General features: G+C 44.1%; 1 protein-coding gene across 7 annotated transcripts in view; it reads right to left on the reverse strand.

Annotated features, from left to right (window-relative positions):
- The window catches only part of KANSL1 (KAT8 regulatory NSL complex subunit 1), a 154,795-nt gene that overhangs the window by 111,486 nt on the left and 28,262 nt on the right, over positions 1–15,047 (reverse strand). For all 7 annotated transcript variants that reach the window (XM_082195672.1, XM_082195671.1, XM_082195673.1 and 4 more), the window contains one exon: positions 2,450–3,836. In XM_082195672.1, the coding sequence (XP_082051798.1) occupies positions 2,450–3,753 (1,304 nt within the window). In that variant the 5' untranslated portion in view covers positions 3,754–3,836. The remainder of the gene's footprint in view (positions 1–2,449; positions 3,837–15,047) is intronic.

Raw genomic sequence — 15,047 nt, forward strand, 5'->3', positions numbered from 1 at the left:
GGTCAGCAAACTTTTTCAGCACGGGGCCGGTCCACTGTCCCTCAGACCTTGTGGGGGGGCCGGGCTATATTGGGGGGGGGATGAACAAATTCTTATGCCCCACAAATAACCCAGAGATGCATTTGAAATAATAGGACACATTCTACTCATGTAAAAACACGCTGATTCCTGGAATGTCCGTGGGCCAGATTTAGAAGGCAATTGGGCCGGATCTGGCCCCCAGGCCTTAGTTTGCCTACCCATGGGCTACAGGAATGCCAGTTGCAATCCACTGGTTGACCACTCAAATCATGTGTGCATGATCAGCACAGGAGTTAAGTTGTCAATTTTGCTTTTTATTCTCATCCCCTGTTCTCCTTCTTTCTTTTGCATCCCTGCATTCATGAGCGCCTATGCATGGGGAGAAGAGTTCTGGTCCCAGCCACACAGCCCAAGGCAATGCTGTTTTAAGAGGAGACAGTTGGGCTATTTTCTTTCCAGCCAGCCTCAGCGCAGACGCTGCTCTGCATGCTGGGGAAGCCTCTGCTCTCCAGCTTCACTACACAACACAACACCATCATTACGCTCTTCATAACGGAGGCCACAGCTGCCAGAGCAGCCTCCCGCCTCCCCATCTCTTTGCATTTTCTGAATTCCTTCAACAATGCAATTAAGTCTGTCTGTCTATATGTGCAAGAGTTATGTTATACATGTGACTTGGAACATTTGGTCTTCTTTATGTTAACTTATCTACACTGCCTACACTTGGTAGTTCTTGATTTATACTGATGACACAGTTGTACTGTGTTTATGTTAGGTTAATATGTAGCCTCACATCGTAAGTGGGTGGCATTGTGAGACAACAGGGGACTTGTAAACATGTGCAACGGCTGCGCACGCATGAACCCAGCCTTTCCTGTGAGCGCAGACTCTGATGTACCTGGTCCTGCATCTTGAGCCACCATTTTGTGACAGGCTCCATTCTCCCACAATGCCACTTCCTTGTAAACCCTGGATCTCTAGCTAATTAAAAAGAGAGAGCAGGACCCACAAGGCTGTAGTCTGATCACCCCTACCAGACAAGACTTAATCCATTGTAAGACCCTGATATAGTCTGTATTATCTTGATAATCAGAAGACCTGGGGCAGATTTTCTGTGTTGCGTAGGGAAGAGACACGTGCACAAGCAAGGCTAGCTCCTGGAGACACTGTAACTTTCAATGAATGGCCAGACAGCAACACCCCCAATTTAATTTATCACAAGGCGCTGATAAGATGAAGGCACAGCCTTTTCCAATCCACAGCTCTAGTATTATTTCATTCACAAAATAATTAAGGCATTGTCTCCAGCCGATCCAGGGCAATGATAAGCAGTGACCCAGGACGGAAGGATTTTAACTAGCACATTATTTGTGAGAGCTTTGGACCAGCTCAGGGGTAAATACCAGACAGCAATGTCTACACAGGAATTCCTATTAAATAGAGGGGGGACCCCAAATGAAAGCAGACACAAAGAAAAGGGCACAATATGCTGCTCAGTTGCATTTTACTGCTCCTTTAACCAGTTGTTACCACTTCACAGCCATTACTTTCAACACCTAAAGCCCTGCCTACCCCATTTCCTTCCACGCCTTCTCCAATTCCAGAGACACCTATTGCTTTCAGCAAGATCCCCCACACCCTACTTACCCCCTCCCTCCCTCCCCTTCCCCATCTCCAGTGCAAGACATAATAGATCTTTGATCCTATCTCTTGCTATTTGTTTAGCAAACAAGCTGTAGATCCCTGGTTGCAAAAGGAATTCCCACATCTCACAAGTCATTCATGCATCAATATTCCCCCAAGTTGCCAGAGAAGAGGTCTCGGTTTTCACAAAACAGGGCTGGAATGATTTTAAATTTGTACCAAGAGAAAGCCTGGACTCAGACAACAGGGACAATTTCACACCAACAACCTTTGTCTTGCCCTGAAGGAGCTATTTCTAGAGACCACCTTTGCTGTTCCAGCAGGCAGAGGCATGGTCCTATCTCTGAACAAAACTATAAGCAATATTTCACAATGTATGTTGTGAAAGACCAGGGAGCTGGAGTAGATGGGAGCAAGTAGAGAAAAAAGAATTTAGCGCTTCCTGCCTTTGGTAAAAGGCAGATGAGTGAAGGTGGCTGGAGTTCTTGGTGGCCTTAATCCCTATTGTGGAGTTAAAGATGAGGAGGTGATGCTATCCCTTCCAGTCAAGCATAATTAATTGAGTTTCTATCAGATACCATCACTCTCACACCTAATCTTCCTACTGCAAAAACAAAAAGTATTATGGTACCTTTGAAACTAACCAATTTATGATGGCATAAACTTTCCTACTGCTTCTGACTTAACTTTGAAAAGAACAAAAACCTCTGTTTTATCCCTATTTGGTTAATTTTTGTTGCTGGTCCTTCCTTACTTGGAAGTAAATACACCTGTTGCTACTCACAGTGGTACATGGTGCTGTTCAGTGTCTGCTTTGGTCAGTTCCTCCTCCTCAATATCAGACTCCCCACCCGAGCTGCTGTCCGTCACGTCGGAGTCAAACGCCTGCTCGCAGGACCGCAGGTTAGCCATCCCGCTGGCGGTAAACCTCTCCAGTTCTTCTGAGATGGAGTCACTTTTTAGGAAGCTGCTCAGGCCCTCTGAGGTACTCGTCTCGCTGGCAGCTTTCCTCAAGGCAGCTTCCGCCTTGCGGGTCAGCATCAGCTGACTTCTGTGTCTCAGGGAGTCCAAAGCCGGCAGCTTGCTCAGAGTCTTCTCCAAGAAGCCGCCCAGCTGCTGCTGGATGTGCCGCTCCACTTGCTTCGCCTGCACCACCTGCAAGCGCTTCTGCAGCCTGCGAGCCCGGTTCTCAATGTCCGCCTGCCGCCGCAGCAGCACCCTCGTCCTCGTATCTGAATCTAGGGTGCTGAAGGAATTGCTCGGCAGGGAGATCTTCTGCTCTTCTGGTTTGCTGCTCCCCAGATTGGAGCAAGCAGGCACACCAGATAATGGCAACAGCCTGTTCTCTCCACCCCCTTCAAGCCCATGCTGCTGCTCCGGGGAACTGTGGCTCCGCTTACTTGCAGTGCCATTATTGCTAAGGGGAGCGGTATGCTCTGCATCAAGGCTTCTGTGTGGAAGAGTGCAGTTGGTCAAACCAGATTTCAGGTCCCCCAAATCCGACCCCCCAGGGCTACTAGAATCAACATCCTGGAGGGTCGCAGCAGGAGGAACACGCTTCCCGCCGTTGAGCGAAGCAGAGTTTTCATGATCGGAGCTGTTGCTCTTAGCCAACTTTTTAGCCAAGCCATTGACGGGTGCTTGCGGCAGAGGAGTTGGGCTACTAGTACTCATGGTTTTTAGGTTTTCCAAGGACAGCTCCAACACAGGTTGCCTCCCCAAGAGGTCGCTAGTTTTCAAGAAGGACTGAGACAACAGAGAGTGAGACTTCAGGACTGTCTGTTTGTTAAAGACCCCTTGCAGCTTCAGAGACTCCTTCGGAGGAACCGAAGTCACATCGGAGCAGAGGTAAGACGTCACCAAGGGCTGCAGCTTTCCCAGCTCCTCCTTCGCAGAGTTATTTCGGAAGTCTAGGCTCGGATCCTCGGCTTTCCTCTTGGTGCCGTTGGTGGCGACAAGGATGTTGTTGGCGTTGCCGTTGTTTTCGGCACTGCCAGGAGACAGGGCGGAGGACGGGGGAGCCAGTTTGAACCGGATGTGGTGAGCTTCAGCTGCTGCGTCAGTGAGAGCGGGCGCCATAGTAGCCATTCAGCACAGAGAGACGGGAAGTCCAGCCTCTCCCGTTGCAGAGGCCAGCTCTGCTGTTTCCAACTGCCTCGCCAGAGGGCAGCCTAGAAAGAAAGCAGGGAGAGAAAGAGAGAGGAGGGAAAGTGTTAGAAGCACAGAATTCAGTGCAGCTTGAGCATCAAGTCAATTACTGTGCATAATGCGCTTTTTTTTGGCCTTTTTTTGGCTAAAGCACAATCATGGCGCAAGAACGTATTTTCTCCAACCCCAGCAGGTCACACCTCAGGTTCCACTGAAAGGGTATGCAAAGCACCATGCGCAGAAGTAGCAAGACCTCATGGTGTGGCAGACATAGTGAGCAAAAAGAACAGCAGTGTGATAATCAGGAACAAAGAAAGAGACAACCAGCTACTGGATAAATGCAGTAAGAATGGGTAGCCAATAGGCTGGGGAAAATACAAATGGAGAGGCAGACTGAGGAGTAAGGAGGGGGGCAAAATATAGTGTGACACCACAAGAGAGCCCTGCAATGCAGGCAAGACTCAAAGCTGATTCTGCTACTACTGGAATGTGATGATAAGCAGAGAGTCAAAGGTAAACCCAACCACAAAACCAGTCCAGGGATATATATTTTTCTTTCACCCAGTGAATCAGATCTAACCCCACACCTAAAGCCTTTCAGTTGTCTTGACCCTGAATCAAATCATAGAACACCAAAAGCAGTTGCATTTTGGGGGCGGAGGGCGGAATTTGTTCAGTTATCAGAAGCTCAAGCCAATTCCTCTAAAGGTCTCTTCCCTGGCTGCAAGCAAAGCATCTGTACTGCCCATCTCCTACGTTTAGCTTGATCTAATTACATACTATTTATTGATATCCTGCCTTTCCCAGCAAGGAGTTGAAGGCACAATATATACTGTTCTCTCCCTTCTCCCAGGTAATGACCTAGTCCAAGGTCATATAATGAGAAGAAGAAGAAGAGTTTGGATTTGATATCCCGCCTTTCACTCCCTTTAAAGAGTCTCAAAGCGGCTAACATTCTCCTTTCCCTTCCTCCCCCACAACAAACACTCTGTGAGGGGAGTGGGGCTGAGAGACTTCAAAGAAGTGTGACTGGCCCAAGGTCACCCAGCAGCTGCATGTGGAGGAGCGGAGACACGAACCCGGTTCCCCAGATTAGGAGACTACCGCTCTTAACCACTACACCAGACTGGTGTATGAGCTTAACAGGTGAGTGGGGGTTTGAACTCAGGTCTTCTCGAGTTAGTCCAACACGCTACCCACCACTGCTTCATTCTACTTAGATGCAGGGTAAGAGACATTCCAATTAAACCTTTGAGTTGTTTTGGAATTTTTGGAAGTCTTGTGTTCCAAAAGTATGAACTTAGTGAAGCTGTTCCTCTGCTCCCCCAGCCAAAATTAGAGTGTCCGGTTAGTTCAGATCATGGCTTGAGATGCCCCTCAGAATCTGAAAATTCCATGAAATGAATCATCACAGACATGGCCTTGCTAGATAAGATCAAAGTCCTTCAAATCCAGCTTCCTATTTTCCAGTGGCCAACCAAATGCTGACGAGAGGATCATAGATCATAAGAGTTGGAAGGCACCCTGAGAGTCATCTTGTTCAACCCCAGCAGTGCAGGAATATGCAGCTGTCCCATACAGGGATTGAACTTGTAACCTTAGCATTATCAGCACCACACTCTAACCAACTGAGCTATCCAGCAAGAGGAGGACAGCCATTCCATTTTGTCCCAATTACCCAAATATCAGAGGTTGACTCCCACTGAAAGAGAAGGTTCAATTTAATTATTAGGGCCTTTGATAAGATTTGATCTGCTATGAAACAGAACCTACTATCAATCAATATAATTAAGTGTCCTCAAGTTCTAGTATTGATCAACCATTTTTAATCCACACTGCTTTTACCAATCTATCTATAATTCTATAAATCTCTATCACTGCCTTTCTGAGGAGGAGAGGCTGAAGAGTTATTAGGGATTTTCATTAAGGGGGAGGAAAGCAAGAAGAGGACACAAAAGAGAACCTGTGGCTCTCCAGATGTTGGACCATAATTCCCATCATTCCTGATTACTGGCCATATGTCTAGGGGCTGATGGCAGTTGTAATGTAGTCCAATTTCGGGAGGACCAGTTTCCCCAACCCTGCTCATCAAAGTTCCTTTAGTGTGTCCCTCCCTTTTGATAAAGAAGCCCTAAAAACTCTTTAACCTTTCTTCATGGGAAAGTGCGCCAAGCCCTTGATCATTTTAATTGCCTCCCTCTCCCTTTTTCAGCTCTTTGTTTAGATGGGATGACAGTACTATGCACAGTATTCTAAAGATAGTTCTGCCAGATTTAAATAATGGCATTATACTTGGTTCTTCTCTACTGGGAGACACAAAGCAGGTTTTAAAGTTGCTTGTTCCGTTTCTATTATGCAAGTGGATGTAGAAAAGAGCAGCATCAATCCTGCTTTCGTTGCAAACAGTTAGATAACACAGGTGGCCCCAGATCCACATTTTTAGGTATGTCAAGATGCAACCAACCAGCTCAGCAACATTCAAGATGAGCATCACAACAGCAACGTGTGCAAAAGGTTGCTTCCATACACTTACTAGATCAGGGGTCAACATTTAGGACTTACTTTGTTCTCTCAAGTGGACAACTGTGGACTGACAAGATATAGCACGCCACATGGAAACAGCATGTGTGTGTGGGGGGGAATGTTTTTATCATTTCCCAAGCTAAGTACTTGTCATTACATTCATTCATCTGCTTGGGAGGTTAACATTACTTAAAACAACAATTTGCACCACTTTTATACAGTGGTGCCTCACAAGACGAAAAGAATCCGTTCTGTGATTCTCTTCGTCTAGCGGTTTTTTCGTCTTGCGAAGCAAGCCCATTGAAGGATTAGCAGATTAGCGGCTAATCTGCTGATCAGATCAGCTGATAAGCGGATTAGCGGTTTAGAAAAAGGGGGGGGGGACCAGCAGGAACTCGCAAGACATTGTCATCTTGCGAAGCAAGCCCATAGGAAATTCATTTTGCGAAGCACCTCCAAAACTGAAAACTCTTTCGTCTAGCGAGTTTTCTGTCTTGCGAGGCATTCGTCTTGCGGGGCACCACTGTATTTGTTTCACAAACACTCCCAGTACACATTTTTCAGGTAATCCGTTCAGGAATGGAAAAGGGCACTGGGTACAAACTTTTATAGAAGGCCCATCATGGCTTAGCAGCAATGCCAAATCTTTTCTATTATTGTTGGAATAATTGATGAAGTGGGGAAGGACGTTGTTCTCAGTACAAAGCCAGACTGAAATCCAGTCCATTCTAGACACCCCTTGTTCCTTGGGAGCTACAACAAGGCCTACAATGTGTAGTAAGGTCTGTGGATCTAACAGCTGATTACAGAGATGCCTGGCATAATAAGCACCTCTCCTGGAAAACACCACCAGCAGCAGCCTGGTTCTTGTGGCACACACTTTCATTCAACCAATCTTCACCCTAAAGCACATCTCAAAAGTTTTATACATCTGTAACAAAAACCACTTACTATCACCAAAGATTCCTCATCAACAACTGAAATACTTGCAAATATGAAGTCACAGGGACAGGGGGAGGCTCATTAAGATTACAACTTACCAAATCATTAAACATTGTATGCGTGCTTGTTTCAACAGGCTAACACAGTCAATAAAGGACAGGCATTTTATTTACTTTAAAAGCTTACATCCTTCTTTCCAGAACGGAAGTCAAGGTGGGTAACAAAGCGGAAAATTCCATGCAGTATTTAAAAATCAACCTTAAACCCTTTTCCTTGCAACCATCATAAAACCACAATATTTTATAAACTAACAACAGGAGTCAAAACACAGAACAGGATTGAAAAATAAACCATGGGGAGGAATTTCAACCAAAAGCCTTTTTGAATAGCCATGTTTTTGGCAACCACCTAAAAACAAAAAGTGCATTGCGATCTGACAGATTGCATCAGGCATAGGGCATTCCACAGGGCAGGTGCCACTATGGAGAAAATCCCACATCCCACAAACATGATAGCAAAGCAAAAGGCAAGGCTGATGGGAGTGGGATGGAGGGGAGGACAGTGTGTGTATGTAAAAACCAGAAACTAAGTTTGTTGGAACAGGACCTGAGACCAGGATTCAAATCCCCACTCGGCCATGAAGCTCACTGGGTGACCTTGGGCCACTCACTGGCTCTCAACCTAACCTAACAGGGTTATTGTACAGATTAACTGAGATAAGGGAGAACCATGCTCACCACTCTGAGCTCCTTGGAGAAAAAGGTTGGATATAAATATAATAAAAAGATAGAAGATTATGAATAAAAGTTGAAATTTGATCTCTTAATAGTGGCATGGTGTTACATTAATTCTGAGGCTATAAAATGCTTCCATAAGAAATTAAATCAGAAATGTGTTAAATGCTTGCTTGTTTAGCAATGGCACAAAAATTGAAATCTATTAACATGCCTGTAGTTGGGTACTGGGCTTACAAAATTTGGGATTTATTACTAATGGATGAATTAAAGCAACACGTAACGACTCAACATGAGAGAGAGAGAGAGAGAGAGAGAAATCTATTTTCTTTATGAGTGGGACACTGGTATTCAAATGTTAGGAGATTTAACTGAAACAATTATATGCTGTATTTTTTTGTATTTTTCTTTGAAATATTAATTTAACGAAATAACAACATGTAAACATCTGTGTTCATACAAACTGCCTCTGAAGAGTCACTTCCTACTGTTATACAAATACAAATTGTGCAATCATAGGGTGTGGGTGGGTTTAAGCAAGTCCCATTGTCTTCAATGGGACTTACTCCTAGGTAAGTAGGCATATAGGACTGCACCCAATATATGGACATCTGTACCGAAGAAGCACCGTGCTTAACTGTGGCAAGCTGAGCTGAAATAAAGGCTGAACATTTTGATATTTATTTCAACACTTTTAAACATTTGCTTTTTCTAGGGGCAGAAAAGCTAGGCAGGCAGCAATTTCATTTGACAGCAATATTTCCCTTCTTCAACACAAGAGGAATTACCGAATGAGAATAATGAGGGTCAAATCCCACACGAGGGTCATTTCCATCAATAATACTTGTGTTACATTACAGTGTACTCTCAAGGAAATGTAGTATTAAGAACTTGCACATTCATCCTGGTCTACATCTGATTCCAAATATGTTTAGTAACACCAAAACATACACTTATCCAGTCACTTGTATTAAACATGCACATTTTTTGTATACCAGTATGAATTCCAGCAAGTATGTGTCTTTGGGGGGGGGGGCTGTATTTTCGTTCTGGAGATGGTTAGTTGTTTAATTTGCATTATCCATTCACTAGCAAGATAAGAGTAGCATGTTCAGTTACAGAAGCAAGGGTGGCAAACTTGGTGCCTGTCTGATGTTGCAATACCCGCAGCCAGAATGGCCAGTAGCCGGGGATTATCGGAATTGCAGCCAAGCATTTGGGCGGGAGTTGGGTGGAGAAGAACAGCTAGTTCCCCAACCCTGGGCTCAAGGGCAGAATCTTTCGTTGTTCAAGCAAAGGCAACATATTACTTTTACTTCCTCCTGCCCACACTTCCCTCCTTCCAGAGTTCAACCTCCTCTTTTTTCTCTCTGCAGCCTCCTCGGGCAACATTACCTGCTCTGGGGACTGTAAGTCATCGCTTTAATCTTGCACCGAACTGCCTTACTGAGATCTCTTCCTGGATGACTCATCAAAAGTTCAAACTCTAATATGGCTTGTCACTCTCTCCTTTGTGGGGGTGGGGGCAGAGGGACACCTGATGCCAAAATCTGCCAGTGCCAAACATTTCCTGCTTGTCCATCTGCAAAATGGGAAACTTCATAGCAGTAGGGTGTGCAGGGGCAGCCAGTGTCATGTCCTGCAGTTGTTTAAGGACAATTCAACTACCACCCTCCTGGCTAACTGATGCTCATGGGTGTTGCTATCCAGCACCACATTGGCCACCCCTAGCACAGTGGATCAAGGATAAAAAGGTGAAGGTAAAGGACCCCCGACAGTTAAGTCCAGTTGCAGACGACTCTGGGGTTGCGGCGCTCATCTCGCTTTACAGGCCGAGGGAGCCGGCATTTGTCCGCAGACAGTTTTTCCGGGTCATGTGGCCAGCATGACTAAGCTGCTTCTGGCGCAACAGAACACCGAAACCAAAGCAGCGCACAGAAACACCGTTTACCTTCCCGTTGGAGCGGTAGCTACTTATCTACTTGCACTTTTTGGCGTGCTTTAGAACTGCTAGGTTGGCAGGAGCAGGGACCGAGCAACGGGAGCTCACCCCATCTTGGGGATTCGAACCGCCGACCTTCCAATCAGCAAGCCCAAGAGGCTCAATGGTTTAAACCACAGCACCACCAGTGTCCCAGCTGGATCCAGGATACCTGGACTCAAATCCCCACCTCTGCCATGAAGCTAAAGTTTGGGCCAGGCCCTCACTCTTTGAACTCAACCAATGCTGTGAGGATAAAGCTGGGGTGGCCATGAAGCCACTCCTGTGCTCCTCGGAAGCAGTGTTCGAAATTAGCCAGGCGCCAGGCACATTTTGCACCTGACTAGTGGCCATTTGCAACCAAGTGAAGATACCTAGTTGCCAGGATGGCGCCTGACATCTCCACCATGTGGTGGGGCATGCCTGGGGATCATTGGACCTTGACTGTTTTCACACACTAATACCCCATCCTATAGAATTTGCACAATTAGAATGAATTTCAGGAACCAAAATGCTTTTTTCTGTGCAGCCTGAGCATTAAGAAAAAGAGGTAGGAATCGGCCAATACACGTGGACTGTCCCTGGATCAAGTGACTTTTCTTATTTAAGTTCTCAAAGCTCTTAACCTAGCTCAAGGTTGTCATCTGAACTACCTGGATGTTTAACTGAGAATCAATCACAGTCAGTGAATGCCTGTGAAAACAAGACTTTGCCCCAAAATGGCAACTAGGCATTCAGTTTTGGCAACTGCAACCTTGGTTTAAGAAGCTATTTGGCACCTGGCTTACATACAGGGTGGATTTGATTTAAATCAAATTGATTTATATCATGATTTAAATCACTAGTCAGTAAGACTTGATTTAAATCACTAGTCAGTAAGACTTGATTTAAATAACTAGTTGGTAAGACTTGATTTAAATCACTAGTCGGTAAGACTAAATCATTTTTTTTTTACAGAAAGACTCATTCTTGCTGATATAATCTCAATATTTACAACCAAATGAAGGTTTCATTTCTGGAATAATAAATTTTCAGAGTAGTTTTTAAAGTTTATCAAAAATTACTGATTTGGTTATACTATTAGAAAGACATAGACAGATAATTATGAAACGTATGAGGTTTAATACGTTAACTGTTTATATTTGGACAACTTTTCTACTGTACTTTATTGGAAGGAGAAAATTAATCATTTATTTAATAACAATTTAAACAGTTTATATAACTAAAACAATAACATTATAGCATATGTATTCATGTTTGTTAACTGATCTGCTTAAACTTTTTTTAAAAAAAAACCTTAGACTGAGTTTTAGTACCCGTGAAAAACTTAAATCCTTATTTCCTGATGAATGGTCTTTGGACTACAGTTGTACCTCGGGATAAGAACTTAATTTGTTCTGGAGGTCCATTCTTAACCTGAAACTGTTCTTAACCTGAAGCACCACTTTAGCTAATGGAGCCTCCCACTGCCGTGCGATTTCTGTTCTCATCCTGGAACAAAGTTCTTAAATAGAAAACTATCTTCAGAAATATTTTTCCTCCCAAAGCATTATTTTAAAAATCCCATTTAAATTTTTAAAAATCTGATTTAAAAATAAATAAATTAATTAATCACTGATTTTCATCCACCCTGCTTACATATCCGAGTTTCTAACACTGCTCAGAAGAAATCGGGAATAAATGTATCCCAGCGTTCACACATTCAGTTTCACCGAAGCGGAACTAGAGTCCCCTCCCTAGTGGTGTTTACACAGACTGCCCTGCGTTCAATATAGATCAATTAATTCAGGTCAGCCCCGACAAAAGTTTTCATGCCTAGAAGCATGCCTACTCTCCTTTTTGCCAGCCAGGCAGCACAAGATCACTTCTGAGTATTCAGTTGCAGGAAGAGGGGGAAGGAGGGGTAAAAAACAACAACAACGCACAATACAGGGCTAGACTGCTTCCAAAGAAAATGGCAGAGTGCAAACTACACAAAAAAAACACACAACCCAACTTATTTATCTCGTGTGATTAGGAATACTTAATTTATAATTTTAAATGTACACTAAAACCAAGTGCTTAACACATTTTGTAACAGGGTATGTGCTGCAGAAGCACTGCTCAGGACTTCAAAGCAGAGGTTTTAAAATAACAGCTGGTGCCATTACAGTAGCCCAGAAAGACGACCACCACACTGCTCCGGAGATGCCAAAGGAATGAAGCTTGCACTTCAAAACATCGGAATGACACAAACAGGCAAAAGCAATAGGTGGAAATTGTCTGATGCATTCGTTCTGGAGACACAAAAGATGCCTTGTATGCAACCCTCCATCCTTCTGGTTGAGTATCATCGACACTGGCTGGCACTGCCCCCTCCTGTGTTTCAAACAATTCTTCCTCCACCCTACCTGAAGATTGCGGCAGCTGATGGCAAACTTTTGCATGTAAAGCTGAGCTACAGCCCTCCCCCCATTAAAGGAACGGCTCCTCTTTCACCTGGTACACAAAACAGTCTGTGAAGTGAACGCAAGACTTTTTGCACACAAAGCAAGACTGGCGCCTCAAGACCAGCAAGCTGGCCACAATTGGCATTTATGCTTTCTGAGTGCCCAAACTGATTAATGCGGGAATGATCTCAGGAAACTTATGACTCCCTGTAAAGTAGGTGAGGTGCAGCTAGTATCCTTATATTGAAGATGGGGTTACTAGCAGAGTAGCAGGTTGCTTAAGACGATCTAGTGCAGGGATGTCCAACCAGTAAATCGTGATCTACCGGTAGATCCCCAGCTGATCCTGATAGATCGCAGGATCCTTATCGTGTACAAAAAGTTACAGGGGAAAAGCTAAAAAACTCTGTGCAATCCTCCCCCACGCACGCTCCTCCTCCCTCCAATGACAATGGGTAGATCACTGCCAGATATTCTATACTGGGAGTAGATCACAGTCTCTTGGGAATTGGACATGCCTGACCTAGTGAATTAAAGGAGATATTTGAACCAGGAATTTCCTAGCTCATACTGTAAGCCACAACACTACACGAGATCTGAAGCTTTTCAGTTGCTCTGTACCACTTTCAGGAAGAATGTGCAAGATGCTTTCAACAGCCAAAAAAGGATCCCAAGAGATCAAGGATAAATTAGGCAAAGAATTCACCGAGCATTCTGACACTTGTCAAAAAATGCAAGCCTTCTTTGTGAACACCAAGACTCAAGAGACAAAGGCCTGGTTCGCATGTCACAACTGTATTTAAAAGCAACTATGGTTGAATGCAACTATGCTGTGTGCTGCTGCATGCCCCATTACCAGGAAACAAGCCACTGTGGCATGTTGCAACATCTGAACCCCAACTCATTGACTGCCTGTCTCCAAACAAACCACAAGCAGTAGCCAGGGTTCACTCTTGGGATTACGATTTGTGATTTGTTTAGAGAGAAACAAACCATAGACTTTGGGTTCAGACAGCAAGCAACAGCAGCCAACAGAGGAGCAATTAAGTGGACCCTTTTAAGCAGTGCGCTGGTTCACATTAAACCATAGTTTGTTTCTAATGTGAAATGCAAATTGAGCTAACTAACATGAATACTGGATGGATGTGTTATTTTCACTTTGAAATTTATTCATGTGCTACCTTCAAGCATCAAGTCCTCTGCTTCAGTAGCATCAGTGCATACAGGTATACTGCAATTATACTCTCATACCCATTTCCTACCACCACATAGCTAACCCATAACAGTGCACTTGAAAGCACACTCTATTCCATTGTCAGCACAATAGCAGCAAGTCCAAATCCTAAAACTGTCCACATTATACTTTTTCACAATGGCCCTGGATACAGAGAGTGCTTGCTGGAGAAACATGAACTCCACTGTAGAAATGTCAGTTTCAGCCAGATTACCCACACCATATTGCTGCTGAATCAAAAAGTGATTTTATTAATTATAAAACTTCTATTTCAATCTTCAAATACATTTACCCCAACAGAGCTTAGTTACAATCCAATAATAATAATAATAATAATAATAATAATAATAATAATAATAAAATTTTATTTATACCCTGCCCTCCCCAGCCAAGACTGGGCTCAGGGCAGCTGACAATTCATAATAAAAACAAGTTGATTAAAATACAACTTAAAAACAAGATTAAAATACATTAAAACATTAAAATGCAGCCTCTTCACAGGAGGAGAAAGGAAAAAAGAAAGAGGGGGAGGGAATCAAATTGATTCTAAGCCAAAGGCCAGGCGGAACAACTCTGTCTTACAGGCCCTGCAGAAGGAAATCAGATCCTGCAGCGCCTTGGTCTCATGAGACAGAGCGTTCCACCAGGCCGGAGCCAGTGCTGAAAAGGCCCTGGCTCTGGTTGAGGCTAATCTGACTTCCTTAGGGCCTGGGACCTCTAGGGTGTTGCTATTTAGGAACCTTAAGGTCCTCTGTGGGGCATACCAGGAGAGGCGGTCCCGTAGGTACAAGGGTCCTAGGCCGTGAAGGGCTTTAAATGTCAAAACCAGGACCTTAAATCTGACAATTCGTTTTTAAACAACAACTCCTCTAAAACCATGTAAATGGAATCAAACAAATTCCAAAGGAAGCAAAGCTATTAGAAAAGCCTCAGAAAATAAAAAGTTTTCTTCCCGACACCAAATAATATCAAAACAGGCATCGGTGGTCCTTCCAGTAGAGGGCCTATCACAACCAGCTGGACCTCCCTGGGGCAGTGTTAGAAACTCAGATATATAATGTGATAGCCAAATGGCACCTTAAACCTGGGTTGTGGTCACCACAATGGAATGTCTAGGCGCCGTTCCCCCACCACCACGGGATTTATCATTATTATTCATTCCATTTCTATACTGCTTTTTGTTTTAAAGAACGAATCTCAAAGCAGTTTGCAACACATTAAAACATCAAATAAAACAATCCAGAATAAAACTAAGCTTTATTGAAAATGTTTCACCTCCTTCTCTAAGTGACATTTTGTTTTCCTCAGTCGCCAGCCCAACATCCGGAGATCTCCATGTGGTCACAACTGGACCTTTTCCAGTTGCAAAACGTGCCTGGCTAATTTCTAAC

This window comes from Podarcis vaucheri (genome assembly GCF_965113315.1).
Source record: "Podarcis vaucheri genome assembly, chromosome: 13".
Classification (NCBI taxonomy): domain Eukaryota; kingdom Metazoa; phylum Chordata; class Lepidosauria; order Squamata; family Lacertidae; genus Podarcis; species Podarcis vaucheri.